The sequence below is a fragment of the Chiloscyllium plagiosum genome, chromosome 39 (genome assembly GCF_004010195.1).
Source record: "Chiloscyllium plagiosum isolate BGI_BamShark_2017 chromosome 39, ASM401019v2, whole genome shotgun sequence".
Taxonomy (NCBI): Eukaryota; Metazoa; Chordata; class Chondrichthyes; order Orectolobiformes; family Hemiscylliidae; genus Chiloscyllium; species Chiloscyllium plagiosum.
Window position 1 is genome coordinate 11,564,766 of NC_057748.1, and position 27,853 is coordinate 11,592,618.

Sequence of the window (27,853 nt, forward strand, 5' to 3'; positions counted from 1 at the left end):
TGGCGACACTCTGAGCTTACTCCCTGCTCTAATCCCCTTGTTTTTAACTGTGCTGAAACTGGAGAAATTAATCTGCAGACAATCTTCTTGACATTTGAGTGTGTAATGCCATAAGCTCAACTATCAATTGGGTCTTTAATACTTAGCATTGCAGCCAATAGGAGATTTGCATTTGACTCCACTCCAATTATCTAAAACCTTGTAGCAATCCACAAATGGAGCATCCCCTTTTACCTTTCACTGATGTAACCCGCACATAGACCCAGCCCGAAACAGAGCGGTGAGTAGAACAGGAACAAGAACAGTATCAAAATGGGTGGCTTTTCCCCAATTTGGCAATAGAATGAAGCAGCCACCCCATGTCGACATGAGATTTGTACACGTGGATGACCAAAAGATCATGAAACAGGGATTCTTTATCCCGCTGGCATCAAGTCGTTGCAAACATGGAAGGAAATTAAGGCTAGGTGTGGAAGACAGTATTTACATGGAATTAAGCCTGTGGTTTGCAAATGGTTGTCAGTCTGATCCTTCACTGAGGCTACCTTGTCCCCAAAGACACCCTATCCCTCAGAGAGGGGCCGTTCGACTGCTTGAGCTGCCCTGCTCGGTGACCATTGTCATGTGCTGTCATTTCACTTGGCAGCAAACCGTGCGAGTACTGATTCCAGGACAATGGGGAAATAGCAAGGGGAGTTGTTAGCTCCTTCAAAGGGCCAGCACGATTATGATGGGATCAATGGCTACACTTTGAGCTGCATGGTGCTATAATTCTCCCTATAAACGTTTGAAGGCTGTGAGTTACAAATTCAACAACCTGTCAATTTTCCCTTCGTGAACATGCTGCCCCATGTTTGTGAGTTCCACGTTGCTTGTAGCTCTCTTGGTCGCTTGCCCAGAGGATCATTCCATGTCAGCGGAGAGCCAGAGTGCCAACAAGGCAACACAGCACTGCAGCTGATCCCAGTCCTGTCCGCGCCAGCTTCCAGACATGTGTCTTTTTCAATAAGCTGTTACTAGATTCTAATCAGGATTCGGATCAGAACTCTTGTTGATGCTTTCATCTGGGGGACTGCTGCCAATTTCAATCTCCCATCTGGCCTCAGCTAACCCACCCTTTCATCTCTGAGTCACAACATTGCAGGTTCAAGTCCCACTTCACTGACCTGATCACATGTCTGCACAATACAGTACAACCTCAGTTATCCGTATGTTAATTATCCGAATTTTGGATTATCCGAACGAGATCTCAAGGTCCCTTCAAAACGTCATGCGTCATCCAAATAATCAATTACCCGAACAAAATACTCCCCGCCCATCTCGTTCAGATAATCGAGGTTGTTCTGTAGTACAGAGGGAAGGCCTCATTATTGCATTATTACCTCAGATGAGATATTACACCAAGGCCACGTCTGAATTCTCAAATGGCTGTAAAAAGTTCCACAACATTGGAGTTTTCCCCACACTTTGGGTTAATCTTTATGTCTCAAACAACAGCAACAAACTGGAATTAGCCAGTCATGTGGGAGCCTGCTGTGCGCAAATTTCCCACATTACAACAGTGACTATACTTTAAAAGTGCTTCATTGGTCTAAAGTATGCAAAAGGCACTGTATAACTTTTCCTCGCAATCATAGAGTCATGCAACATGGAAATGGTCCAACTTGTCCATGCTGACTAGGCTTTCCTAATCTAAATTAGTCCCAATGACCCATATTCCCTCTAAGCCTTTCCTGTTCATGTACTTGTCTACGTGTTGTGGAGATGCTGGCGTTGGACACGGAATGGGCAAAATCAGAAATCACATGACACCAGGTTAGAGTCTGACAGCTTTATTTGAAATCACAAGCTTTCAGAATGTAGCCCTTCATCAGGTGAATGAGCGGCGCTCCGAAAGCTTCTGATTTTAAATAAATCTGTTGGACTATAATCTGTTGGTGTTGTGCGACTTCTGACTTTGCTTGGGGTGGCACGGTGGCTCAGTGGTTAGCACTGCTGTCGCACAGCATCAGGGTCCCAGGTTTGATTCCAGCCTCAGGTGACTACTGTGTGGAGTTTGCACATTCTCCCCGTGTCTGTGTGGGTTTCCTCTGGGTGCTCCGATTCCTCCCACAGTCCAAAGATGTGCAGGTTAGGGTGGATTGGCCATGCTAAATTGCCCATAGTATTCTCTTCAAACAGTCGGCAGCTTCCTCTATCACTTTCTCTTGCACACAACCCTCTGCATGAAAAAGTTATCCCTAGGTCCCTTTTAAATCTTTCCCCTCTCATCTTTAAACCTATGCCCTTTAGATTTGGGCTCCCTACCCTGGGGAGAATGGACCTTGACTATTCAGCCTACCTATGACCCTCATGATTTTATAAACCTCCTCACCTCCTTCACTCCAGGTAAATGAGTCCCAGCCTATCCTTATAACTCAAACCTTCCAGTCTCAGTAACATCTTTGTAAATCTTTCCAGTTTAATAACATCCTTCCTGCAAGATTCAAGCAAATTACTTTGAAGGGGTTTTCTCCATAGAATCATGGTCACAAGTATCCCTCAATTAATATTGCTTCTATAGCATTGTAGGAGCTGTGTGTAAATTGGCAGGTATCTTCCCTACATTATTGTAGTGCCTACTCTGTTGAAATACCGGCTACATAAATCCAAGTCCTTCTGTCTTTTGTATTTATCTGCTAAACCTTAGAGAGTTGAGGATGCCTGCTTAAGTGGGTGGTATGGTGGCTCAGTGGTTAACACAGCTGCCTTACAGTGCCAGGGACCTGGGTTCAATTCTTGCCTCAGGTAACTGTCTGTGTGGAGTTTGCACATTCTCCCTGTGTCTGTGTGGGTTTCCTCCCACAGTCCAAAGATGTGCAGGTTAGGGTGAATTGGCCGTGCTAAATTGCCCATAGTGTTAGGTGCATCAGGCAGGGGTAAACGTAGGGGAATGGGTCTGGATGGGTTACTGTTTGGAGGGTTGGTGTGGACCTGTCAGGCCTGTTTCCATACTGTAGGAAGTCTAATCTAAGAGGCAAGGCAAATGTCCTTTTAATTTAATTTTTATCAACACTTTGCAAACAAAGGGTAGAGATTTCTTGGATTGATGTTAGTACCAATGTTACAAATGAAGCACTTTGGACTATAGCCCAGGGTTACTGAGTTCACTCTTTTTGCCAGCGTAAAAGTAAAATACTGCGGATGCTGAAAATCTGAAATAAAAACAGAAAGTGTTGGAGAAACTGAGCAGACCTGGCAGCACCTGTGGAGAGAAAGCATTTCGAGTCTGGTTTGTCTCTTCTTCAGAATGGTTGCAGATGCTGGCGAGTTTGTTCAGCACTTTCTGTTTGTCTTCCTATTGTTGGAAATTGGGCTCAGATTTGATGGCCTCCTCAGCTGCCAACTGTTTGAAAAAAGGCAGTATTGAAAATTTGCGCAGGGTCAACGAAAGAACTTTAAAGGTGGTTTTAATCAGGGAATGCTTTTTTTCTCGAAGGTTATGAGGTGCGCAGATAGAGTGACTAGCCAAGGTCTTTTCCCCAGGGTAGGGGAGTCCAAAATTAGAGGGCATAGGTTTAGGGTGAGAGGGGAAAGATTTAAAAGGGATCTAAGGGGCACACAGAGGGTGGTACATGTATGGAATGAGCTGTCAGAGGAAGTGGTGAAGGCTAGTATAATTACAACATTTAAAAGGCACCTGGATGGGTAGATGAATAGAGGGTTTAGAGGAATATGGGCCAAATGCTGGCAAATGTGACTAGATAAGGTTAGGATATCTGGTCGGCATGGACGAGTTGAACCAAAGGGTCTGTATCTGTGCTATACATCTCTATGACTCTATAAGTTCCTCTTTCAAGAAAACGTTTAAAGAAACAAAGAACTGTGGGTGCTGGAGATCTGAAACAAAAACCGAAATCACTGGAGAAACTCAACAGGTCTTGCATCATCTGTGAGAAGAAGGCAGAGTTAACAAGATGTTAAGTTTCTAATTTCTCACCACAGATGCTGCCAGACCTCCTGAGCTTCTCCAGCAATTCCTGTTTTTGTTTCTTGCTATTAGCTATTCCATTATCATTCTATTCCAATCTCATTGATATGGACCTTCCCTGTGTAAAGGGGTAGGGGTTTTATTGACATAAAGCAGGTGCAAGACACTCACTTTGAAACGGATAACTGTTTGAGATTCCTTCAAACCGACGATTCTGCTCACTGACGCACCAACCTTGCTGCCCTGTGACAATCGGAACTCCTTCAGTCCCTCGTTGACCTTCTGATTTCTGGAACCTGAGGGTCGGTGGCGCCCTCTTGGGGAGGCGTCTCACCTTTTGAATACGGCCATTAGAAGTTGGTTGCAAAGTCTATGACTGATAGTGTGCCGAACTGAAGGAGTGCCATCCTACCAGCTGGACTGTCTTTCGATGAAGATCAGGGAAGCTCCCCTCAGTGCTTCGGCTAAAGGTTGTCCCTCAGTCGAAGTCACAAAAACGCATGATCACCCTGTTATTTGTAGGATCTTGCTGTGTACAAACAACCACATTTGTTTTCGAAATGTTATGATAACATCAAAATAAATTTAGTTCGTTGTATATTAAGGTCCACACTATATTTTTGTTGAGTGAAGGATTAAATGTTTCTAACGAAATGCCAATTCATTATGAAAGCTTGCCATTTAACAGCATGTGACCTCAAATGTATGCATATAAAAGAACATTTCCATTCTGCCACTGCTTCAGACTAAGAAACCAGGGCCAACCCTCTCTTCCTGGAAGATTGGAAGGATTGGATCATCCCTTGTTGGCTTCATCAATAGATCCCATGGAGTACTTCTGAGGAAAGAAATATCCTGTTGAACTTTCTTCAAATGGTAGTTCTCATCAGGACAAAATTACAAGAACACCAAATCTCAAACTCCTCCCTTTGAGATTTGGCATTCTTGTGATTCTGTCCTGATGAGTGCAAGTTGGAAAGTTAGGACAGTTTGTCAGTTTTTATGGCGATATTGAAGTTCAATATCATGAAGCAACTGGTTCCCTCTTTACAACATCACATTTGCCAGTTTGTACAGCTGGCAATGCCATACCAAGACTCGTGATTTCTTAGTAGAGAAACAAATGTCTGCGGATGTGTGCCAAGGGTGCCCGTTAACCAGATGGCCACAATAATCTGAAAAACACACAATCTCCTGATTATCTCCACCTAGAAATATCATCACTGTCCCTGACTGTGTGAGACCTCAAATTCTACGTCAGTACCAATCTTGGAGGCCAGCCAAGGTTGTGCTCTTGGATAGTAACATCCGCCTGCATTTATATACCGCCCTTAGTGTGATTAAAAATGGCCCCAGCTGCTTCACATGAAGATTATGAAACCAAATCTGCCACTGAGAAACGTGAGGAGATATCAGGATGAGAGACCAGATAGTCAGTCAAAGAGGTAGGTTTTAGTGACGTCTTAAAGGAAGAAAGCAAGATGGAGAGATGGAGAAATGGAGAGCGTGAAGGAAGTCCAGTGCTCAGAGACTTGACAGGTTAAGGCATGGCCATTCATGGTGGAGCGACTAAAATCTGCGATTTTCAAGAGATTGGAACGGAAAAGCATGGACAGCTTGGAGATCACTGATACAATTAGAATTAGATTTTATTGTCATATGTGCTGAAGTATAGGGCTGTATGAGTGCAGTGAAAAGTGTGCAAAGTCACCATAGAATCCCTGTGGTGTGGAAGCAGGCCATTCGGCCCACACCCCTGTATTTCCCATGGCTAATCAACCCAACCTACACAGCCCTGAACAATTTAGCAGGGCCAGTCCACACCTTTGGACTGTCGGAGGTGACTGGATCATCCAGACAAAGCCCACGCAGACACAAGGAAAACATGCAAACACCACACAGACAGTTGCCCCAAGGCTGGAATCGAACCCGGGTCCCTCCTGCCTTGAGGCAGCAGTGCTAACCACTGCGTCACCCCAACTTGTAAACAAATCAGAATCTCAGAAAAAAACCAACAGCAGAAATAAAAGAAAATCAATAAGTAAGGAAAACATCCAGATCTCAAAGTCTAAATCCTATCTCCATAAAGGTTTTTAGAACCACCCAATGCAGGACGGTGCAGCCACAGGGGGACTGAATATGACAAAGTCTGCTCCAAAGTCAGGGAGTCACTTAAATGGGAGCCAATCTCAGTCAGCAGGCACAGAGTTGATGTGCTCCATCACAGCATGCATTTGCCAGGAGGCCAGAGGGAGCACTTCAAGGATGTCCTCAAAATCTTGCCGACACAATCATAGAATCCCGACAGTGTGAAAACAGGACCTAACCTACACATCCCTGAACACTATATGGCAATTTAGCATGGTCAATTTACCTAACCTGCACATCTTTGGATTGTGGGAGGGAACATTTCGACAGTGGGAGGAAACCAGAGCATCCAGACAAAGCGCACACAGACACTAGGAGAATGTGCAAACTTCCACACAGGCAGCTGCCCGAGGCAGGGATCAAACCAGGATCCTGGCTGCATGAGGCAGCAGTGCTAACTACTTGCATCGCCAACTGGTGGGAATCGGAAGTGACGGTCCAAACGGAAGACAAAGCAATTGCGCAGGTCTCAACCGTTGGCCACGTGGAGGGCAAAGGCAAACAAGAGGAGGCAGCAAGAGGCCGAACATTCCATCCATCCATATCAGCAAGCACTGTGACTGTGGTAGTGTGCATGGAACTGTCTCATCACCTCAACTCCACATTGGAAGGAGGTCATCTTCAATGTCAAGGGACTGCAGAAGGAGAAGTGGTTTCACTCAACTTGATGTGAGTAAGGACACCAAGGCGATGAGATTTTGAATAATCTTATATTGGTACATGGTAAAGTAGGAGATCCCCTTGCCAGGAGAGAGGAGACTCAATTCCAGTGGTAACAAAGAGCTTATGCTCGAAACAGCGACCCTCCTGCTCCTTGGATACTGTCTGACCGGCTGTGCTTTTCCAGCACCACACTCTTTGACAGTGGTAACGAAGGCTTGGAAGAGCGATTCAGCAACAGATGAGCTGAGGAGGGAGACTGAGGTGGAAAAAGGAGAGGTTGTTAATGGCACAGATTTGTATTCGGAAGTCCAGCTGAGGGTCAAATCCAATACCAATGCTTCAAACCGTTTGGTCAAATCTCAGACGCCAGGGATAGGCATGGATTCGGGATCCGAGAATCTTTAGTCTTTTCAGTAATAACATGAATGATTTGATGGGGATTTTATTTTTGACAACAATTGATGATAGTTTTACGGTCACCATTGCTGGGACCAACCTTATATTCCAGATTTGTTTTACAGTTTTAAAGGTTAGTAGAATGGGCGGCTTGGCGGCCAATACAGTTTAATGCAGGGAAATAACAAGCTGAACACTTCGAAGCACACATAACAGAAATTAAATCAAGGAATAAACAGACTCACATACAGTCCAATCTGGTTGAGATGCCCTGTGTATCACCCCCCTGCCAATTTCCTGTGGGCTAAGTGGGTTAGCCATGGTAAATGCGGGGTTACGGGCATAGGGTGGGGGGGCTGGGATTGAGCAGGATGCAGTTTGGAGGGTGAGTGCAGACCCGATGGGCCGAATGGTCTCTTTCCACATTGTAGGGATTCTATGATTTGAAAACAGACCCATTTGGAATCTCAAATTTAATCTAGCCTTCTATCACAAGAGAGCATCCTGGGTCAGGGAAACTACCTCATGTGTGAGGTGATGTCCCCGACGTGTTCTTTTCTCACAGAATGGAAGAAAGATTGCTCTGAACTATCACGGGCATCACAAATCCTGAAGCACTTTTGTAGACGACACTCCGATGTTCAGTCACTACAAGGGCTCCCCCTCTCGAGGACAATTTGAGATGGGCAACAAATGCTGGTCTAACCCATGACACCCACATCCCGTGAACAAATAAAAGAAAGGGTGGCCTGGTGGCTCAGTGGTTAGCACTGCTGCCTCACAGTGCCACGGACCCGTGTTCGATTCCAGCCGTGGGTGACTGTCTGTGTGGAGTTTGCACGTTCTCCCCGTGTCTGCGTGGGTTTCCTTCGGGTGCTCCGGTTTCTTCCCACAATCCAAAGATGTGCAGGTCAGGTTGGATTGGCCGTGCTAAATTGCCCCATAGTGTTCAGAGATGTGTAGGTTAGGTGCATTAGTCAGGGGTAAACGTAGAGTAATAGGATAGAGGGAATGGGTCTGGGTGGGTTATTCTGACAAGGGTCAGTGTGGACTTGTTGGGCTAAATGGCCTGTTTCCACGCTGTAGGGATTCTGTGAAATGTTCAAGATTGTCAGGGTAGATGTGAAGAAATTGTTTCCTCTTGTAGGAAAGTCCAGGACCAGAGGGCGTAGACTCAGAATTGTACATTTAGGAGGAATTTCTTCTCTCAGAGAGTAGTGTATCTATAGATTCACTAGGCTGGGTCATTAGGTCTATTCAAGGCTAGAGATAGAATACAAAGGTTGGGTGATGGAGAGTGTTCCATTGGAAATTCTCTCAGAGAGTAGTGAATCTATAGATTCACTACTCTCCTTCTACACTAACCCATCCTTATACACTAACCCATCCTTCTATATTAACCCATCCTTCTACAACTAACCTAGCCCTCTACTACTCACCCATCCTTATACACTAACCCATTCTTCTACAACTAACCCATCCCTCTACTACTAACCCATCCTTCTACACAAACCCATCCTTCTACACTAACCCATCCCTCTACACTAACCCATCCCTCTATAGATTCACTCGGCTGGGTCACTAGGTCTATTCAAGGCTTGTGATAGAATACAAAGGTTGGGTGATGGAGAGTGTTCCATTGGAAAAGTAATAGGAGAAAAATGTTTTCAAAGCACTGAAGGTATGGAGAGGGAAAAGAGAGAATGATTGGAAAATCAATAGCAAGATTTGGATGGCTCAGTGGTTAGCACTGCTGCTCCAGATTCAATTCCAGCCTCAGGTGACTGTCTGCATTGACTTTGCATGTTCTGCCCTTGTCTGCGTGAGTTTCCTCTGGACGCTCCAGTTTCCTTCCACAGTCGGAAGATGAGCAAGTTAAGTGGATTGGCCATGCTAAATTACCCCACGGTGTGCAGGCTAGGTGGGTTAGCAATGAGAAATGCAGGGTTATAGGGTGGATCTGGATGTGATCCTTTTTGGAAGGCTAGTGTGGACTTGATGGACCGAAGGGCCTGCTTCCATGCTGTAGGGATTCTATGATAAGAACAAGAACATTTCAAGTAGGAGTTGGCCAAATACCGATGGTGGGAAATTACTCTTGTGAGTGCCTGTTTTGTGATCCATCCCTCTTTCTCCCAATAACTATTGTAGATGGAGGGTAACCCCTCTCTCTCTCTCTCTCTCCCAAAAACTGTAGCTGGAGGGGAACAAATATAATTAGGGACTTGAACCATATTGTCAGGAGTAGGAGTATTGCTTTGATGGCTCTATCTCATTTGTGAATAGTGCGTTGAGTATTTTCCCTGTTCCTTAGCCTTTACTGAGTTACACATGCCAGAAAGCTGAACATTCTGAGTTTGAGTGTCGAATATTTTGCAACCGCTGTGGTTTGTACAGATGTAGTCAGGTTGGCCTTGAGCTTCTAGGAAGGTGGAGGCCAGGGATCACTGTCTTGGATCTTCACAAGGCGTCGGGGGGTCCATGTGTACCTTCCTCAGGGTTGAAGTCACGCTATCGAAGGTTAAACACACAGGTGATTCCACAAAGTCAAATGGCGACATTTTTGAGTCTCTGGTCGGTGGAAGGCATTCATTGTCCTCAATTGACTGGACTTCCCAGCACCTCTGTGCGTGGACAGAGGGGCCACGTGTGACAGGTCAGGCAACCAGGGTTTGTTGGCGCCAACTTACATCATATTGCAGAGTTCAAAGTTCAACATGCCGCATCTGGCTACTTCTGCCATGCCTGCAACAGTAGTAGGCGTGCCAGCTTTCAGGGCATTCAAATGGTCATTGGATAAACATAATGGAATAGTGTAGGTTAGATGGGCTTCAGATTGGTTGCACAGGTCGGCGCAACATCGAGGGCCGAAGGGTCTGTACTGCGTTGTAATGTTCTATGTGCTATGTTGTACCAGTGGACAGTTCTCTGCTATGGAGCACACAACCTGCAATTGTTAAAGACTCAAGCACTGGTCCTGACATTGCCCAGCTGATGTTGCCCTCATCTTCATGGGTATCTTCTTCAGATTGGTGTGAATACAGGGTTCATTTCAAAATGCCGGGTCAGAGTGGGCCCATTCCACCAAAGTCCCACTGAGGATGCATTTGAACTTCACGTTATCCAGGATTTATCCGGATCTGAAGACATCCCTCCAAGGTGTTGCCATCCTCATGCAAAGGCACACTCGAGGCTGCTAAACATAGCCATTTAAGCTGTCGGAAGAGCTCAGCTATGGAGGCAAACGTATCCAACCACAGTGGCAGTTGTCTCAGACTGAAGAGTGTACATGCCGGTATTAAACCTGGGGGAGCTCATGCTATCACTAAAATGGACCTTGATTGTCCCCAGCTCCACATCGTCCCTCATGAGTGTAATTCGTCTGACATGGGGATCCTTGCAAGCTTCAAAATCAGAGCCGTTCATCCACTGTCCACGTGGGTCACACCAGCCTTGGATTTCTTCTGGAACTCTGAGAGCTAACAGGTCGCTCGGAGCTGCACCATAGTCTGGCAGCTGTGAGATATCAGCGTGCGGTTTATGGCAGTGCTAAATGTGTGCTCACTCGTGAGATTGTGGGGAAATGAATGCTGAGAGGGGCTGTTGACAGGTAACAGCTCTGAGAATGGTAGTTCAAAGCCTTTCATGGCAACATTTGGAATTCAAATTCAAATAAATTAATCTGAAATATTAGCTACTTTCAGTGATGGCGGCTGTTGTAAATATTATGAATGAGAAGGAAACCTAAACCTGTTCAAACCCACAACAATGTAGTTGACTCTTAATGGCCTTATTAAATGGCCTAGCAAAGGCAATTAGGGATGGGTAACAAATAGAGCCCTTGTCAGTGATGTCTGCTTTTCACGAATCCCCAGATATCAGTTTCTTTTGTGAGATCATTGAACTCCTTGTGGCCCTTGTATCCAGATCCTCAGAGGTCAGATCTCAGTGTTGACCCCAAGCTTCCTGCTCCCACTGCTTTCCAAATATGTCTCAGGAGGAACTTCGGTCCCCTCCTCACCCCACTCAACAAGACATCTCCCCTCCTGACACCCAAGCCTCCTATGCAGCATGCAGAACCTTTAGAGCACACATTGTCCTGGGCCATACCTTTGATCACTGTTCCCAGGTCAGATTGGCATTATGCTTTGCTGACATTGGCATTCTGCACGGCTGCCAACATTGGTATGATGCGCTGGTAAAACATTGACATTCTACACTGCTGCCAACACTAGCATCCTGCACTGCGGCCAACACTAGCATTCTGCACAGCTGCTAACACTAGCATCCTGCATTGCTGCCAACACTAGCATTCTGCATTGCTGCCAACACTTGCATTCTGCATTGCTGCCAACACTTGCATTCTGCATTGCTGCCAACACTAGTATCCTGCATTGCTGCCAACACTAGCATCCTGCACTGCTGCCAACACTAGCATCCTGCACTGCTGCCAACATTAACATTCTGCATTGCTGCCAACATTAACATTCTGCATTGCTGCCAACACTAGCATCCTGCACTGCCGCCAACACTAGCATTCTGCATTGCTGCCAACACTAGCATTCTGCACTGCTGCCAACACTAGCATTCTGCTCTGCTGCCAACACTACCATCCTGCTCTGCTGCCAACACTAGCATCCTGCATTGCTGCCAACACTACCATCCTGCTCTGCTGCCAACACTACCATCCTGCTCTGCTGCCAACACTACCATCCTGCTCTGCTGCCAACACTAGCATTCTGCTCTGCTGCCAACACTACCATCCTGCTCTGCTGCCAACATTAGCATCCTGCATTGCTGCCAACACTACCATCCTGCTCTGCTGCCAACACTACCATCCTGCTCTGCTGCCAACACTAGCATTCTGCATTGCTGCCAACATTAGCATCCTGCATTGCTGCTAACACTAGCATCCTGCACTGCTGCTAACACTAGCATCCTGCACTGCTGCCAACACTAGCATCCTGCATTGCTGCCAACACTAGCATCCTGCACTGCTGCCAACACTAGCATTCTGCATTGCTGCCAACACTAGCATTCTGCATTGCTGCCAACACTACCATCCTGCATTGCTGCCAACACTAGCATCCTGCACTGCTGCCAACACTAGCATACTGCATTGCTGCCAACACTAACATACTGCATTGCTGCCAACACTACCATCCTGCACTGCTGCCAACACTAGCATTCTGCATTGCTGCCAACACTAGCATTCTGCATTGCTGCCAACACTAGCATCCTGCACTGATGCCAACACCAGCATCCTGCACTGCTGCCAACACTAGCATTCTGCATTGCTGCCAACACTAGCATCCTGCATTGCTGCCAACAATAGCATTCTGCACTGATCCCAACACCAGCATCCTGCACTGCTGCCAACACTAGCATTCTGCATTGCTGCCAACACTAGCATTCTACATTGCTGCCAACAGTAGCATCCTGCACTGATGCCAACACTAGCATCCTGCACTGATGCCAACACTACCATCCTGCATTGCTGCTAACACTAGCATTCTGCATTGCTGCCAACACTAGCATCCTGCATTGCTGCCAACACTAGCATCCTGCACTGCTGCCAACACTAGCATTCTGCATTGCTGCCAACACTAGCATTCTGCATTGCTGCCAACAGTAGCATTCTGCATTGCTACTAACACCATCATTCTGCATTGCTGCCAACACAAGCATCCTGCACTGCTGCCAACAGTAGCATTCTGCATTTCTACTAACACAAGCATTCTGCATTGCTGCCAACACTAGCATCCTGCACTGCTGCCAACACTAGCATACTGCATTGCTGCCAATAGTAGCATCCTGCAATGCTGCTAACAGTAGCATCCTGCACTGCTGCCAACACTAACATACTGCATTGCTGCCAACACTACCATCCTGCACTGATGCCAACACTAGCATCCTGCACTGCTGCCAACACTTGCATACTGCATTGCTGCCAACACTAGCATTCTGCACTGCTGCCAACAGTAGCATCCTGCATTAATGCCAACACTAGCATCCTGCATTGCTGCCAAGACTAGCATTCTGCATTGCTGCCAATAGTAGCATCCTGCACTGCTGCCAGCATTAGCATTCTGCATTGCTGCCAATATTGACACCCTGCATTGCTGCCAGTACTTGCAATAGCTGCAATGCACCTCTCCTTCAAGTGGTGCAGGCTAACCTCGGGCTGATACATCCAGCCAACCAATGGCAGATGCTTGCTGCATGTCTGCTCCTTGAACCTGATGAAGGAGCATCGCTCCGAAAGCTGGTGCTTCCAATTAAACCTGTTGGACTATAACCTGGTGTTGTGTGATTTTTAACTTTGCAATATATCGATTGTGTACAAACCAAACTCTCGTCAATAACCTCATGTTTGTTTTTGGGGCTATCCAACTGAGCCCCCAGAGTATCATAGCCTTGAAGCAGAAACACACTCTTATCTAAAGGAGAATAGGACAAAGCTTTGAAATGAGAGGGTTGGATTTGGATAGGACAGGATGGGATTCACTGTAGACATTCCCACTTGTCGAATCAATGTTCACATCAGCTCAGACACAGTGGCCAGACTGGCTTCCCCTCGTGTTGTAATTTTGATAAATATGGAAAGGGGAATGAAAACCATGGTTTTGCGAAGAAATAGTCTGTGCTATTAATATTTTCTTTTCTTCAACAGCTGCAAACATGCCCATGACACAGTATCTCGCAGAAGCAGACATCAAATCAGCCCTTGATGCTTTCCAGAGTAAGTGAAACACATTACCAGATCTTTCTCTCTCAAGTCATCTATCTATCCTTCTTCTTTTCTGATATCTGTATTTCTTTACTTTATCCTGTCTTTCCCCCCCCTTCCTTTCTTCCATCTCTTCCTCTACTCTTTATTTCCCCTCTTTCCTTCTTTCCCCTCACACTTGCTCATCCTTTCTTTCCCTCTTTCCTTCTTTCTTTCTCATCTTTTCTTTCTCTCTTGATGTTTTCACTCTTCCACTCTCACTTTTTCTTCCTTGTTTTTTCCTCTCTCTTTCTTTATCTAACTTTCTTTCCTCATTCCTTCGCTCTTTCTTGCCTCCATTCCTCTCTCTTTCTTCCTATGCCCTCTTTCATTTTTCTTTCGTTCTTTCTCTTTCGTTCTTTCTCTCTTTAACGCTTTCTGTCTGGCTCTTCCTCCATTAAACTGGAGTTTAGCTTTGAAGATGCACTCTTTCACTGCTGCACCATCACTGCGCTGGGGGTATCACAGTAAGTTAGGATGGCTTGGTGGTTAGCATTGCTACCTCACGGCACCCAGGACCCCAGTTTGATCCCATCCTCGGAGGGTTTGTGCCACTCCCCGTGTCTGAAGGGGGTTCCTCCCACAGTCCAATGATGTGCAGGGGAGGTGGATTGGCCGTGAGAAACTAAGAGGTGTGGGTCTGGATGAGATGCTTTTTCAGACAGTCAGTGTGGGCTCAATGGGCCGAACGGCCTACTTCTCCACTTGTAGGGGATTCTGTGAAGTGGTCAGTCAGTGTCATTTTTCTTTGATGCCTTTTCCCCCAAAATATGGTTCTTGAGCATGTGAATTCTTGGGAAAATTTACCTGCTGCACTAGCACTGAACATAACCGTGGTACACTGTAGTGTGTAGCTCGTGAATGAGGTGGCTTGAACCATGGTTAGTTACAGGGTCTGGGAGCAACTAAAGTTTCTAAAGAGCCAGTGTAGCGGCAGATTATCCTTTTCCTTCAAACATTGTAAGATCCAGTGACCATCAAAAGCTCTGAGCCTCTAGTTAAACCAGCATTGTCCAAACGAATTAGAATTAGAATTATTGTCCTGTCTACTCAAGTTACAAAACAAATCAGGAGTGTGGTGAAAAATGTACAATATTGCCAACTCGTGGCACTATCTTAGGTACAAAGTACCTGGGTACAAAAAAATAGAGAAAATAAAGAAAAACAAGTTAAAGAAAATGGTCAGAATAAGCAGCCAATGGTGACTTCAATTGGTAGAAGTCACATGACACCAGGTTACAGTCCAACAGGTTTATTTGAAATCACAAGCTTTTGGAGCGCTGCTCCTTCATCAGGTGAGGACGAAAGACCAGCGTTCCGAAAGCTTGTGATTTCAAATAAACCTGCCGGACTATAATCTGGTATCATGTGAGTTCTGAATTGGTCCACCCCAGCACCTCTACATCATGGCTTCCATCAGTGAGATAGGGGAGAATGTGCAAATTTCACGCAGACAGTCGCCTGAGGCTGGAATTGAACCCAGGTCCTAGTGCTGTGAGGCAGCACTGCTAACCATTGAGCCACCGTGCTGCCCATCTTGACTTCCACCAGGGTCCTGCAATAATCCATTGAATTGGGGACCCAGCGCCAGTCTCTCGAGTGATCAATCCATCGCCACATCTGAGGTAAAGGAGTAACAATCCGTAACCGTTAAAAGTAAATGATAGCCCTGCTCTATGTAGCTTTGTGGTAAAGAGAAACACCATGAAAGGAAATGAAAGCATGTCAAAATATTTCAATTGCTACACCACACCTGAATCCTGGGTAATTGTTGGGTAATCATGAATAGTTGCGACAGCTAAATGTATTTGACGGAGCTGCTGTGAGAGTGCGCTGCACCATTGCTCCCCCTTCAGTCCTGCGTCTCAATCCTAACTCATCTCTGAGAGACAGATACAAGATTCACATTGCCCTTGGCAATGTATTTTGCACCATATCATAGAATCCCTACAGCGTGGAGGAAAGGCCATTTGGACAATCGAGTCCACACTGACCCTCTGAAGAGTATCACAGCTAGACCTAACCCTCTACCTATAACCCTGAACCTAACCTACACACATCTCTGGACACCATGGGACAATTTAGCGTGGCCAATTCCACCCTAACCTGCACACCTTTGTGACTGGGGGAGGAAATGGGAAAACTCACACAGACACGGGGAGAATGCACAAACCCAACACAGACAGTCACCCAAGGCTGGAACTGAACCCGGGTCCCTGTGGCGCTGTGAGGCAGTAGTGCTAACCACTGAGCCACTGTACTGCCCTTATGCCAAACATGAGGATAGCCATAGGCACCAAAAGTCCCTGTGATAACGCTGATCAAATGCACCAGAACCGGCAGTTACCTAGAGATCTGAAGATAAGTTGTATTGGTCTCGAAACATTAACTCTGTTTCTCTCTCCACAGATGTTGCATTTCTCTAGCACTCTCAGTTTCCTAGCACCTGCAGTATTTTTCTTTTAGCTAACTGTTAATGTTTGCCAATGATGTAATATTTCTCAGTATTGCGCTGGAGTGGCAATATGGGGATGGACGCAGAATCCCAAAATTGCTGCAGCATTGCAACAGGAGGTGATTCAGCCATCGTCTCTGTACTGGCTGTCTGAAACAGCCATTCCCACAGTGCTGTTCACCCCTTTCCTTCACCTCGATAACGTTCAAGCCACAATTTTCTCTCTGGGGTGGGGTGGGGGAGGGGGGTGGTGTGGGTGCATTTCTTTCCAACTGATCCGTCCCAGAAGTTCTGCAAGGGTTCAGAAGGAAGATGCAGAATTTGATCCCTGTTCTGTACTGGGTTGGTTGACTTGTTACAATGACAGGGAACAAGTGAGGACTGCAGATGCTGGAGATCGGAGTCAAAAGGTGTGGTGCTGGAAAAGCACAGCCGAAACATTCCTGAGCTCGAAACGTCGATTCTCCTGCTCCACGGATGCTGCCTGACTTGCTGTGCTTTTCCAACGCCACACTTTCTGACTCATTACAATGATAGTAAATGCAACTGAATACAGATGAACAACCAGGTAGAGTGCCTGTTCCTGTTGAAAACTTAAGATCGTAAGAAACAGGAACAACAAACCATTCAGCCCACTGAGCATGCTCTGCCATTCACAAACATCCTGATATGACTGTGACCTTAACTCCACTTTCTTGCCTCACCCCTGACTGCATCAAAACAAAACTCAATCTAAATTAACCTTGAGTACATTCAATGTCCCAGTTTCCATTACTCTTTGAGGAAGAGCGTTCCAAAGTCTAATGGTCCTCCAAAAGAAGAAATTCCGCCAAATCTTCATCTTAAATAAGAGAGACCTTTACCTTTAATCAGAGTCTCTTAGTTTTCCTTAAGGTATTCCACATTTTAGGGTGAAGTAGAGAAAACGTTTAGTCTCTCGGGAAATCAAGGGGGGTGGAGGACACAGGAAAAGTGGACTTCAATCTACAGTTGTTCATGGTCATATTGAATGGAAGAGCAGGCCAGCTTTTATCATCCAAAATAGAAATTGCTGGAGAAACTCAGCAGATCTGGCAGCATCTGTGGAGGGAGAAAGCCGAGTTAACATTTCAGGTCAAGTGACCCTTCTTCAGAACTTCAAAATCCGTTCTGTAGCAGGGTCACTGGACCTGAAACATTAACTTTGCTTTCTATCTCCACAGATGCAGCCAGACCCATTAAGTTTCTCCAGCAATTTCTGTTTTTGTTACTGATTTCCAGCATCCACAGTATTTTGTTTTTATTTGACTATGATCTACTCCCGCTCCTAATTTCTTAAGTCTGCCCTTGGTGAATATTGGATGAGAAGAGAGTTGGGTCCATCCCCTCATCTCTCACACCATGGCCAATGACCCAAAATGGTATTGGTGGCTAACAGTAGAAGGGGAATGAAGGGAGAAAGGGAAAAGATAACTTCCTACGTCGCTATAACATCCTTAATTGCGAAACCAGAATGAAAAGATATTTGCCTCACAACTGTACCTCGTTATGTAACTTCTAGCTCCTGGAAGCTTTGATCACAAGAAGTTCTTCGCTATGGTGGGTCTGAAGAAAAAGAGTACTGAGGATGTGAAAAAAGTCTTTGAAATCCTTGACCAAGATAGCAGCGGCTTCATTGAAGAAGACGAACTCAAGTAAGATCCAATTGCCCAATTAAACTGAACTCTTACTTTCAGCAACCTTTTGACAGAGCGTTGCATTTATGGCATTAAAATATACCAGAATTCTTCAACTGGTCTGTGGGAGGTGGGCCCTTTACACTGAGTTGTCTAGTTAGGACGCCATCTTGCTAAATATATTAAATTGGCAAGAGTTATAAAGAAAGGCTGGTGAGACTTTCTTCATCTAAGCATAGAAGATTGAGAGGCGACTTTATAGAGGTTTATAAAATTGTGAGGGTTGTAGATAGGGTTAATGGTAGTTTTCCTTTCCTTAGGATGGGGGATTTCAAGACTAGACGGCACATTTTTAAGGTGAGAAGAGAAAGATTTAAACAAGACACGAGGGGCAACTATTTTTATACAGAGGGTGGACTGCGTGTAGAATGAACTTCTGGGGGAATAACGGGTTTTGAGAAGATTTGTAGCTCAGGTTGAGGTTTTGGATGTAGGGTTGCTCGCTGAGCTGAAAGGTTCATTTCCATACGTTTCGTCACCGTACTAGGTAACAACTTCAGTGGACCTCATGCGAAGCACTGCTGAAATTTCCTGCTTTCTATTTATATGATTGGGTTTCTTTGGGTTGGTGATGTCATTTCCTGTGGTGATGTTATTTCCTGTGGTGAAGTCACTTCCTGTTCCTATTCTGAGGGAATGGTGGATGTGGGTACAATTACATTTAAAAGAGAATTGAACGGATGCATGAATAGAAAAGGTTTGGGAGGATATGGGCCAGGAGCAGGCAGGTGGGATTAGTTTGGTTTGGGATTGTGTTCGGAAGGGGCTGGTTGGACCGAAGGGTTTGTTTCCGTGATGAATGACTCTGTGACATTAACATCGGCAATGCCTCAGTTTTAAGTTATTGACTTAGAGTCATGGAGTCATAGAGACGTACAGCATGGAAACAGACCCTTCGGTCCAACCCGTCCATGCCGACCAGATAGGTCTCTTTTATATCCTTCCCCTCTCACCCTAAACCTATGACCTCTAGTTTTGGACTCCCCTACCCTGAGGAAAAGACCTTGTCTATTCACCCTATCCATGCCCCTCATGATTTTATAAACCTCTATAAGGTCACCCCTCAGCCTCCGATGCTCCAGGGAAAACAGCCCAGCCTATTTAGTCTCTCCCTATAGCTCAAATCCTCCAACCCTGGCAACATCCTTGTAAATCGTTTCTGAACCCTTTCAAGTTTCACAACATCTTTCCGACTTCCATTATGGGCCCATCCAGAAGGATAATCCAATAAAGCTAGTGAATGAGAGAAACTGGTTAGATTGCAAAATGGAGATCTGTTATGGCCAATACATTCATTTCCAAGAAATACTAGTTTCTTTGTTAACTTTGTTTCTCCTCTTGTACAAACTGGCAAATGGAACTGGTTCAGTTTAGGAAATCTGGTCAGCGTGTACAAGTTGGGCTGAAGTGTCTGTTTCTGTGCTGTGTGACCCTATCTGACTCTATACTTTATGGGTGGCATAGTGGCTCGGTGATTAGTACTGCTGCCTCACAGCACCAGGGTCCCAGGTTCAATTCCAGCCTCGGGCAACTGTCTGTGTGGAGTTTACACATTCTCCCTGTGTCTGCGTGGGTTTCCTCCGCGTGTTCCGGTTTCCTCCCACAGTCCAAAGATGTGCAGGTTAGGTGAATTGGCCATGTTAAATTGCTCATAGTGTTAGGTGCATTAGTCAGAGGGGAATGGGTCTGGGTAGGTTACTCTTTGGAGGGTCGGTGTGGACTTGTTGGGCCGAAGGGCTTGTTTGCACACTGTAGGGAATCTAATCTATACATATGAATGTCCAGAGCAGACAAAATATGCTTTGCAAAAAAATACAGTTAAAAAGTCCCATATTATATTTGTACCAGAATCTATCACCCCCAAACCCATATAACACAGTATAAGCATAAGAACAGGAGTAGGCCATTCAGTGAGATTATGGCTCATCTGTAACCTAACTCCATTGGCCCATAACCCTGACTATGTTTGCTTAACAAAATAAAAATCTATCTCAGATTTAAAATTAACATCAGATCAACATGCACTGCCATTTGTGGAAGGGAGTTCCAATCATCTATCACCATTATAGCAGGCAGAGGAGATGCTAGGGGTGTTTGTCAGGGGTACTATTCTTGCTTTCAGGTGGCACAGTGGCTCAGTGGCTAGCACTGCTGCCTCACAGTGCCAGGGACCCAGGTTCAATCCCTTCCTCGGGTGACTGCCTGGGTGGGATTTGCACATTCTCCTTTCTCTGCTTGGGTTTCCCCCCACAGCCCAAAGATATGCAGGTTAGATGGATTGGCCATGCTAAATTACCCATAGTGTTCAGGGATGTATAGGCTAGGGGGGTTAGATATGGGAAATGTAAGATTATAGGGTAGAGTGCAGTGGGTTTTGGCTGGGATGCTGTGTGGAGGGTCAGTGTAGATTGAGTAGTCTGCTTCCATACTGTAGGAATTCTATGATTTGTGTGTTGGAGTGCTTTCTAATCTGAATAGCCCTAATTCTCAAAGTATGTCCCCTAGTTCAAGAATCCTCAAATAATGGAAATTTATATTTACCCTGTCTTCTCCTGACAACATCTTGAAGACAGTGACCAGATCATCCCTTAATTTTCTAAAACCTTTTTTGCATTTCACTCCTCATTAACGCAACCCCTTACATCCAGGTATCATTCTGGCAAACTTGTGCGTTCTCCCTCCAAGCCAAAGCATCCTTCTGATTTTTTGGGGGGATTTGATTTATTGTTGTCATAACATTAAAGGGTTTCTGAATGGGCACATGAATAGGAAGGGTTTAGAGGGATACGGGTCAAGTGCTGGCAAATGGGACTAGATTAATTTAGGATATCTGGTCGGCATGGACGAGTTGGACCGAAGGGTCTGTTTCCGTGCTGTACAGCTCTATTGTTCTATGACTCTATGTACCTGAGTACAGTGAACAGTTTGGTGTGCAGTACAGGCAGATCATAGCAACAAGGACACACAGATCACAGGGTGCTTAGTTGGAATGAGGCCTACAATGTTACAGCTGCACAGGAGATGCACAAAGCAAGATCAATGTTATTTGAATTTATCAGGTCCATTCAGCAGTCTAATAACAGCAGGGAAAAAGCTGTTCTTGAACCTGTTGGTACATGTGTTTAAGCTTCTGTATCTACTGCCTGACTGAAGAAGTTGGAAGAGTGTGTTCTGAAGGTATGGTGCCCAGCTCACAGTGCTCCAAGTGGGGTCTTACCAGGGTTTTGTATAATTGCAGCATAATAAGGGGACTGAACCCCTTATAGTTCAGTCATCTAGACGTAAAGGCCAGCATTCCACTGGCTTCCTTGATTATTTTCTGCAACTTACCATGACATTTTAAAGATCTATGCACCTGAACCCACAAGTACTTTTAAACATCCTCACAGGAGGGGGCAGAAATAGAGGCTAGTGAAGGTAGATTGAGCAATGGAGGTGTGAAGGGGGATGGGTCGAAATTGCAGGGAGTAGTCAGTGTCAGGGGGTTGGTTGAGTTTATGCTTAGAAGAAGAAAGAATCCCTACAGTGTGGAAACAGGCCATTCAGCCCAACGAGTCCACACTGACCCTCTGAAGAGCGACCCACCCAAACCCATTCCCCTGCCCTAGATTTACACTGACTCATGCACCTAACTTGCACCTCCCTGGACACTATGGGCAATTTAGTATGACCAGGTCACCTAACCTGCACATCTTTGAATTGTGGGAGGAAACCCACAAAGACACAAGGAGAATGTGCAAGCTCCACGCAGATGGTCGCCCGAGGCTGGGATCAAACCCAGGTCCCTGGCACTATGAGGCAGCAGTGCTAACCATGCCACCCCAATCTCTGGCTTGATAGCAGCAGCAGCAGCAGGGGATTTGCCTGATGTTCTGGCTGCAGTAGATTTACATCTCCTTGCACTAGTGTAAAATCACAGCATAAGGCATGATCCGTGACCCTTGCATCATCAGGGGCGCTGTCTGAAGAAGAAATGATTTTCAAGGAAGAATAAAAATCGAAGCCCTAGAAGTTGAGGAAGCAGTGGCTGTTAATTGTCATTTGTTCGTTTGTATCTTGCCCTTTTCACAGACTTGTGCTAAAGAGCTTTCATGCGAATGGAAGAGAACTCTCCGACAGTGAAACCAAAGCTTTGCTTGCAGCCGGAGATGAGGATCATGATGGCAAAATAGGAGCAGAAGGTATGTAGTTGATTCCGACGATTAGATCTGAGACTATAGTATGGTGACATCTATTTACTTGCATGTGAAATGATCTGACTGTACTATATAGTTCACAAGAAGCTAGTGCTATAGAAATTTTCTAATCAACCCATTCATTGATGTATTCTAGAGCAGGTGGGACTTGAACCTGTACCTCACAGGCCAGAAGTAGGGACATTACCACAAGAACCCAAATTGCTATCTGTTATAACCGATTGAGGGGCATTATTTTTATATCAGTTTGCTCAGTTGTGTCATGACTCCCCTAGTGTACGTCAGATTTGAAGGTGGCCCTCCTGGCTCAGAGGTAAGGACACTACCCACTTTGCCACAAGTGTCGGAATTGAACCAGTGAACCTAAGGATGTGGGTTTTGTGACATACTGCAGTGCTCCCACAGTCCCAGCTGGGTGATCGTTGGAGGGTCATAGAGCACCGCTTGGTGCCTTCCGTAAGACCATAAGACACAGGAGCAGAAATTATGCCATTCAGCCCATCGAGTCTGCTTCGCCATTCAAACATGGCTGATAGGTTTCCCAACCCCATTCTCCAGCTTTCACCCCGTAACCCTTGATCCTCTTGACAATCAAAAATGGCATTCATTCTCTATAGCAATGCCTAGGCCAACCTAGAGTGAACTTGCTCAGTTTGAATGGAACCACAGGTTTGGCAGTTAACTACTGCAGGAATGTCTCTTGTCAACCAGAATCCAGTTGCCAACATTGCAGCACGGCCTTTTCACATGGCGTTGTAAATTGCTGTTCCCTTTGAGATCTGCTTTACTTGTGTTTCACTCCTGTTGAGCACAAGGCAAAAAACGCTTTGGCCACATCTCAATCTTTAGATTAGATTCCCTACAGTGTGGAAACAGGCTCTTCGGCCCAACAAGTCCACACTGGCCCTTCGAAGAATAACCCATCCTGACCCATTCCCCTAACTAATGCACTATAGACAATTTAGCATGGCCAATTTACCTGCCCTGTACACCTTTGGATCATGGGAGGAAACTCACACAGACACGGGGAGAACGTACAAACTCCACGCAAACAGTCACCCGAGACGGGAATCGAAGCCGGGTCACTGACACTGTAAGGCAGCAGTGCTAACCACTGAGCCACCGTGCCACTCTCTTCTCAGCAGTGCTCGAACACAGGTTTCACCTTAAGCAACTATGGGCATTCTTTGTTGTCCATCCACTCACTGTTGCCCTCCCCACTCTGATGAAACCGTGTCCTCAAGTTACCAGTATCACATGATCTCCACTTACTATCCATCCCACTCCTTCGTCCACACTCTCGCCATTGGTGCCTGACATGTCAATCAATCTGCTGCGCCACCTTTGTACAGCCAGTTGGATGAGGAATCGATTCTGTCCTCTGAATGGATGACTCTTGACAGTCAGTGTCATGAGTGTGGTGCTGGAAAAGCACAGCAGGTCAGGCAGCATCTGAGGAGCAGGAGAGTCGGCGTTTCGGGCAAAAGCCCTTCATCAGGAAAGGTCCTTTACAGTCAATGTCCAGTTAACTCTTGTGTCCAATCATCTAATAAAAAAAAGTGCTCATAGAATTTTTTAAGAAGGTGGAGGAACAAATTACTGCAGATGCTGGAATCTGTACTGAAAACAACAAATGCTGGAGATCACAGAGGGTCAGGTAGCATCCACGGAGAGAGAGCAAGCTCATATTTTGACTCAAAGCCTTAGCCTGCTCTCTCTCCATGGGTGCTGCCTGACCTGTTGTGATTTACAACATTTTTTGTCCAGTAAAAGGTGCTATCAGACTCCTTGAAGATTTTGAAGACCATTCTGGAAGGTTGGCAACACTAGAACTGCAGCCAAACACTCATGTTCTTGATTTAAATGGGGTGGCCTAGTGAAAGATGCAGGATATTGCATCAGCTTCACTAACAATTCAGGTCCATTTTTTAAAGCTTGAATTCACCAAAGATCCTCAGACCAGTTTCTTCCAAACCCATGACCACTTCCATCTAGAAGGACAAAGGCAACAGATACATGGGAAAACCACCACCTTCAAGTTTCCCTCCAAGCCACTCACCATCCTGACTTGGAAGTATGTCACTGTTCCTTCACTGTAGTTGGATCAAAATCCTGGAATTCCATGCCAAAGTGCATTGTGGGTCAACCCACTTCAGGTGAACTGCAGTGGTTCAAGATGGCAGCTCACCCCCACCTTCTCAAGGGGGCAATAGGGATGGGCAATAAATGCTGGCTCAGCCAATGACAACAACATCCCACAAAAGAAAAAAAAGGAAGACTTTTAAATACCGTGTTAGCTTGCATCTTCCTGTCTCCACGTGTTAGTCCATGTAGTATGTACCACAGATAGTTACACTTTTGTTGAGCCAGATACATAGATGTTTATTTAGAACACTGTTTAGAAGGTTGTGATGTACATTTGGTTTGATTTATTGTCGTCACGTGTACCTAAGTGCAGTGAAAAGCTTTGTTTGCAAGATACATACACACAGAGTGAGGGTTTGCTTTTGACAATTCCAATGAGCTTGACAGTTAATATAGGAGATAGGAGTTGGAGTTGGCTATTAAGTCCCTTGAGTCTATTCCGCCAATCTTCTATCTCTACTTTAGCTATTCTAAAGAGCACATTACCTCCTTGGAAAGGGCACTTAACATTCCCTAAAGGTCCCTCAACCTCTCAAAAGGTGTCCCAGGACCATATCAAAAAAACAAAAGACACCTTACCTCTCTAAAGATGTGCTCTGGCTGGTCAAAGAAAATACACAAAGTTTTTCACCCTGCTCTTACCAGGTCTGCGGTCAACACTTCTGGAAGGAAATCTGCCATCCTTACCTGATTTGACCTACGTGTGACACACAACAATCTGGCTGACTCATTAGGGATGAATAATAAATGCTGGCCTAACCAGTGATGCTTTCGTGTCAATGATGTGGAGGTACGGGTGTTGGACTGGGGTGGAGAAAGTCAGAAGTCACATGACACCAGGTTGATTTCTAACAGGTTTATTTGAAATCGCAAGCGTTTGGAGCACTGGTCCTTCTTCAGGTGACTTGACGGAGGAACAGCACGCCAAAAGCTCATGATTTCAAATAAACCTGTTGGGATATAACCTGGTGTTGTGTGACGTCTTGCTTTCATGTCTGGAATAAATAAAAGTAACAAGGAAAATGGCTCAAAGTGTGAAACAGCCAACTGCAGTCGCTACCTCTGCTGATTCATTTTAAACGTTTTAATTTGATGTCTTAATTCCTTAATTTTTCCTCTTTTTCTTTCCCCCTTCTCTCCCCTCGCAGAATTTGCGAAGCTGGTGGCTCAAGCATAAAAGAACTGAACCAAATCATTGCTCCTTTACCAACTCCTCCCCTCCCCTCACCATTTGAATTCACAACGATCCCAATACCCCACCCTGGCCCCAGAGAAAACCTTCATTAATTAATGTCCACCCAGAATTCCTTCTATTTATTTGTACATTTTATACTCGTGTTTGTGCCGGAAGATGCTGTCAAACAAATAAATGTCAAAAGAATAATTTGGTCCGACAAATAATGGCCTCTGTGTGTTCTGTCTTTAATGGTTGGTTCAAGATAAACTTGCTCCAAGTGTTGCTAGATTGGTGGTCTAGCTTTTGCCTACAAGGGTCCCTCATCACCAGGTATGAACCTCAAACTCCTGATCTAGTCAAAGCTGCTCGCTCATTAGCGATTTGGTTTGTTTGAAATCACAAGCTTTTGGCATGCGGTTCCTTCAACAGGTCACCTGACAAAGGAGCAGCGCTCCGAAAGCTTGTGATTTCAAATAAACCGGCTGGACCGTAACCTGGTGGTTTAACCTGAGAATAACCGTGCTTCAAGAAAAGGGGGTAAGAGATTGAGAAGGAGAATCCTTCATGAGCATCTTGACCAGTGTCGGAATTAAACCCACACTGTCAACCTTACTCGCAAACCAGCTGTTCAGCCAACTGAGCTGTTGCATTTGGTCACCTGACCCAGCAGGTGAATGCACACTTTCCTTACATTGTGTATAGCAGCACAGGTTTGCCTGTAAGGCATACCTTTCATATAATTTATTTGAAAATTTGTTCAACACTCAAGTTTATCATCCATCAAAAAGGAAATCTCAGGTCTTCTTTTTAAACTACTGGGTGTTTTTACTCTCAATGCCGCTTGTGATTTTCTATAAAGGCAGTTCCCAATATTCAAACATCTGACTTATGAATGTTCCGGCTTACAAATGAGATCGCACACAGGTGTCTATTAATTTTAATGGGCCAAAGTGAGTACTGCAGATGCTGGAGATTAGAGTCAAGATTAGAAAAGCACAGCAGGTCAGGCAGCATCCGAGAAGCAGGAAAATCAACGTTTCAGGCAAAAGCCCTTCATCAGGATGCTGTCTGACCTGCTGTGCTTTTCCAGCACCACTCTAATCTTGACTATTAATTTTAATGATCCATCGGACTGATGAATGGCTACTCCATATTGTACTGTATTGGGTTCTGACATGTGTACAAGTTAATATATGCATGTACACAGGAACAGAACTCATTTATAACACGGATACTGACTGCATATGTAAGTCTGTCTAGCATGTACCACAGATAAGTGAATGCTTGTTGAGCCAGATATCTAGAAGTTTTGTTTATAACACTGTGTAGAAGGTTGCGATATCACAGACTCACATGCATGGTCTGGGTTCTATGCTTATTGAGTTGCTGTACATCAGACGCACATGTGGCTGAGTTGACTGCATCACACACAGAGAGTGACTGAAGAAGAGGTGGGTACTTTTACTGGATGTCACATATTGCAATGTCATGTAACCCTGTGAAACGCACAGGCCTCCCTAGTCTAGAATTAAGCCATAATAAAACAATGCTTGTGTTACCCCAGGGAGGATGGGAACTTTAGAATAGTGACCCAGGGACAATGCCAGATTGATTATTGTCTCAGGATGAGGGTCAGTTATTAAGGACCGGGATGAGGAGAAACCTTTTCACTCAGAAGATTGCAATTCCTAGGAATTCCTTACCGAGTGGGATAATAACACTCATTGTCATGTAGCTTCAAGAGCAGGGCCAAGACATATTGGGGCACAAAGGGAAATGAGGGTTGTAGGGATATTGCATGAAGGAGGAATTATGGTAGAAGATCCACCAGGATTTTTTTCAATGGCGCAACAATAATGACACAAATGAATGACACAGGTTTCTATCACCTATGGCATTCCTCATCAGGATGGGGTGGGATGTCAAGAAGAATTTGAAGGTGCCAAAACATTGCTGTCTTTGTGCATCCATATGTCAAAGGTCACAGACATATTGTGAGGTCAGTCTTGGTCGGTTGCTGTGACACATTCTGTGGATTGGACTTTTCCAACTGTGGTCTCTGCGGGGCAGACAGTAAGGGGTCCTTGTGGGGGGAGGCATCCCCATAGGGCACACAGTGAGGGAGGGTCCCTGTGGGGGACAGTGAGGAGTCCCTTTGAGGAGTGTCCCTGTGGGACACAGTGAGGGGTCCCTGTGGGGGAGAGACAGTGAAAGGGGGT

The 27,853-nt window shown here is 45.4% G+C and overlaps 1 protein-coding gene across 1 annotated transcript in view; it reads left to right on the forward strand.

Moving 5' to 3' along the window:
* The window catches only part of LOC122542240 (parvalbumin alpha-like), a 28,541-nt gene extending 2,686 nt beyond the window's left edge, over positions 1-25,855 (forward strand). Inside the window, exons 2-5 of the mRNA XM_043679770.1 lie at positions 13,851-13,919; positions 17,942-18,074; positions 22,188-22,297; positions 25,606-25,855. Of these exons, the coding sequence (XP_043535705.1) occupies positions 13,859-13,919; positions 17,942-18,074; positions 22,188-22,297; positions 25,606-25,634 (333 nt within the window). The 5' untranslated portion in view covers positions 13,851-13,858 and the 3' untranslated portion in view covers positions 25,635-25,855. The remainder of the gene's footprint in view (positions 1-13,850; positions 13,920-17,941; positions 18,075-22,187; positions 22,298-25,605) is intronic.
* Positions 25,856-27,853: the final 1,998 nt, after the last annotated feature.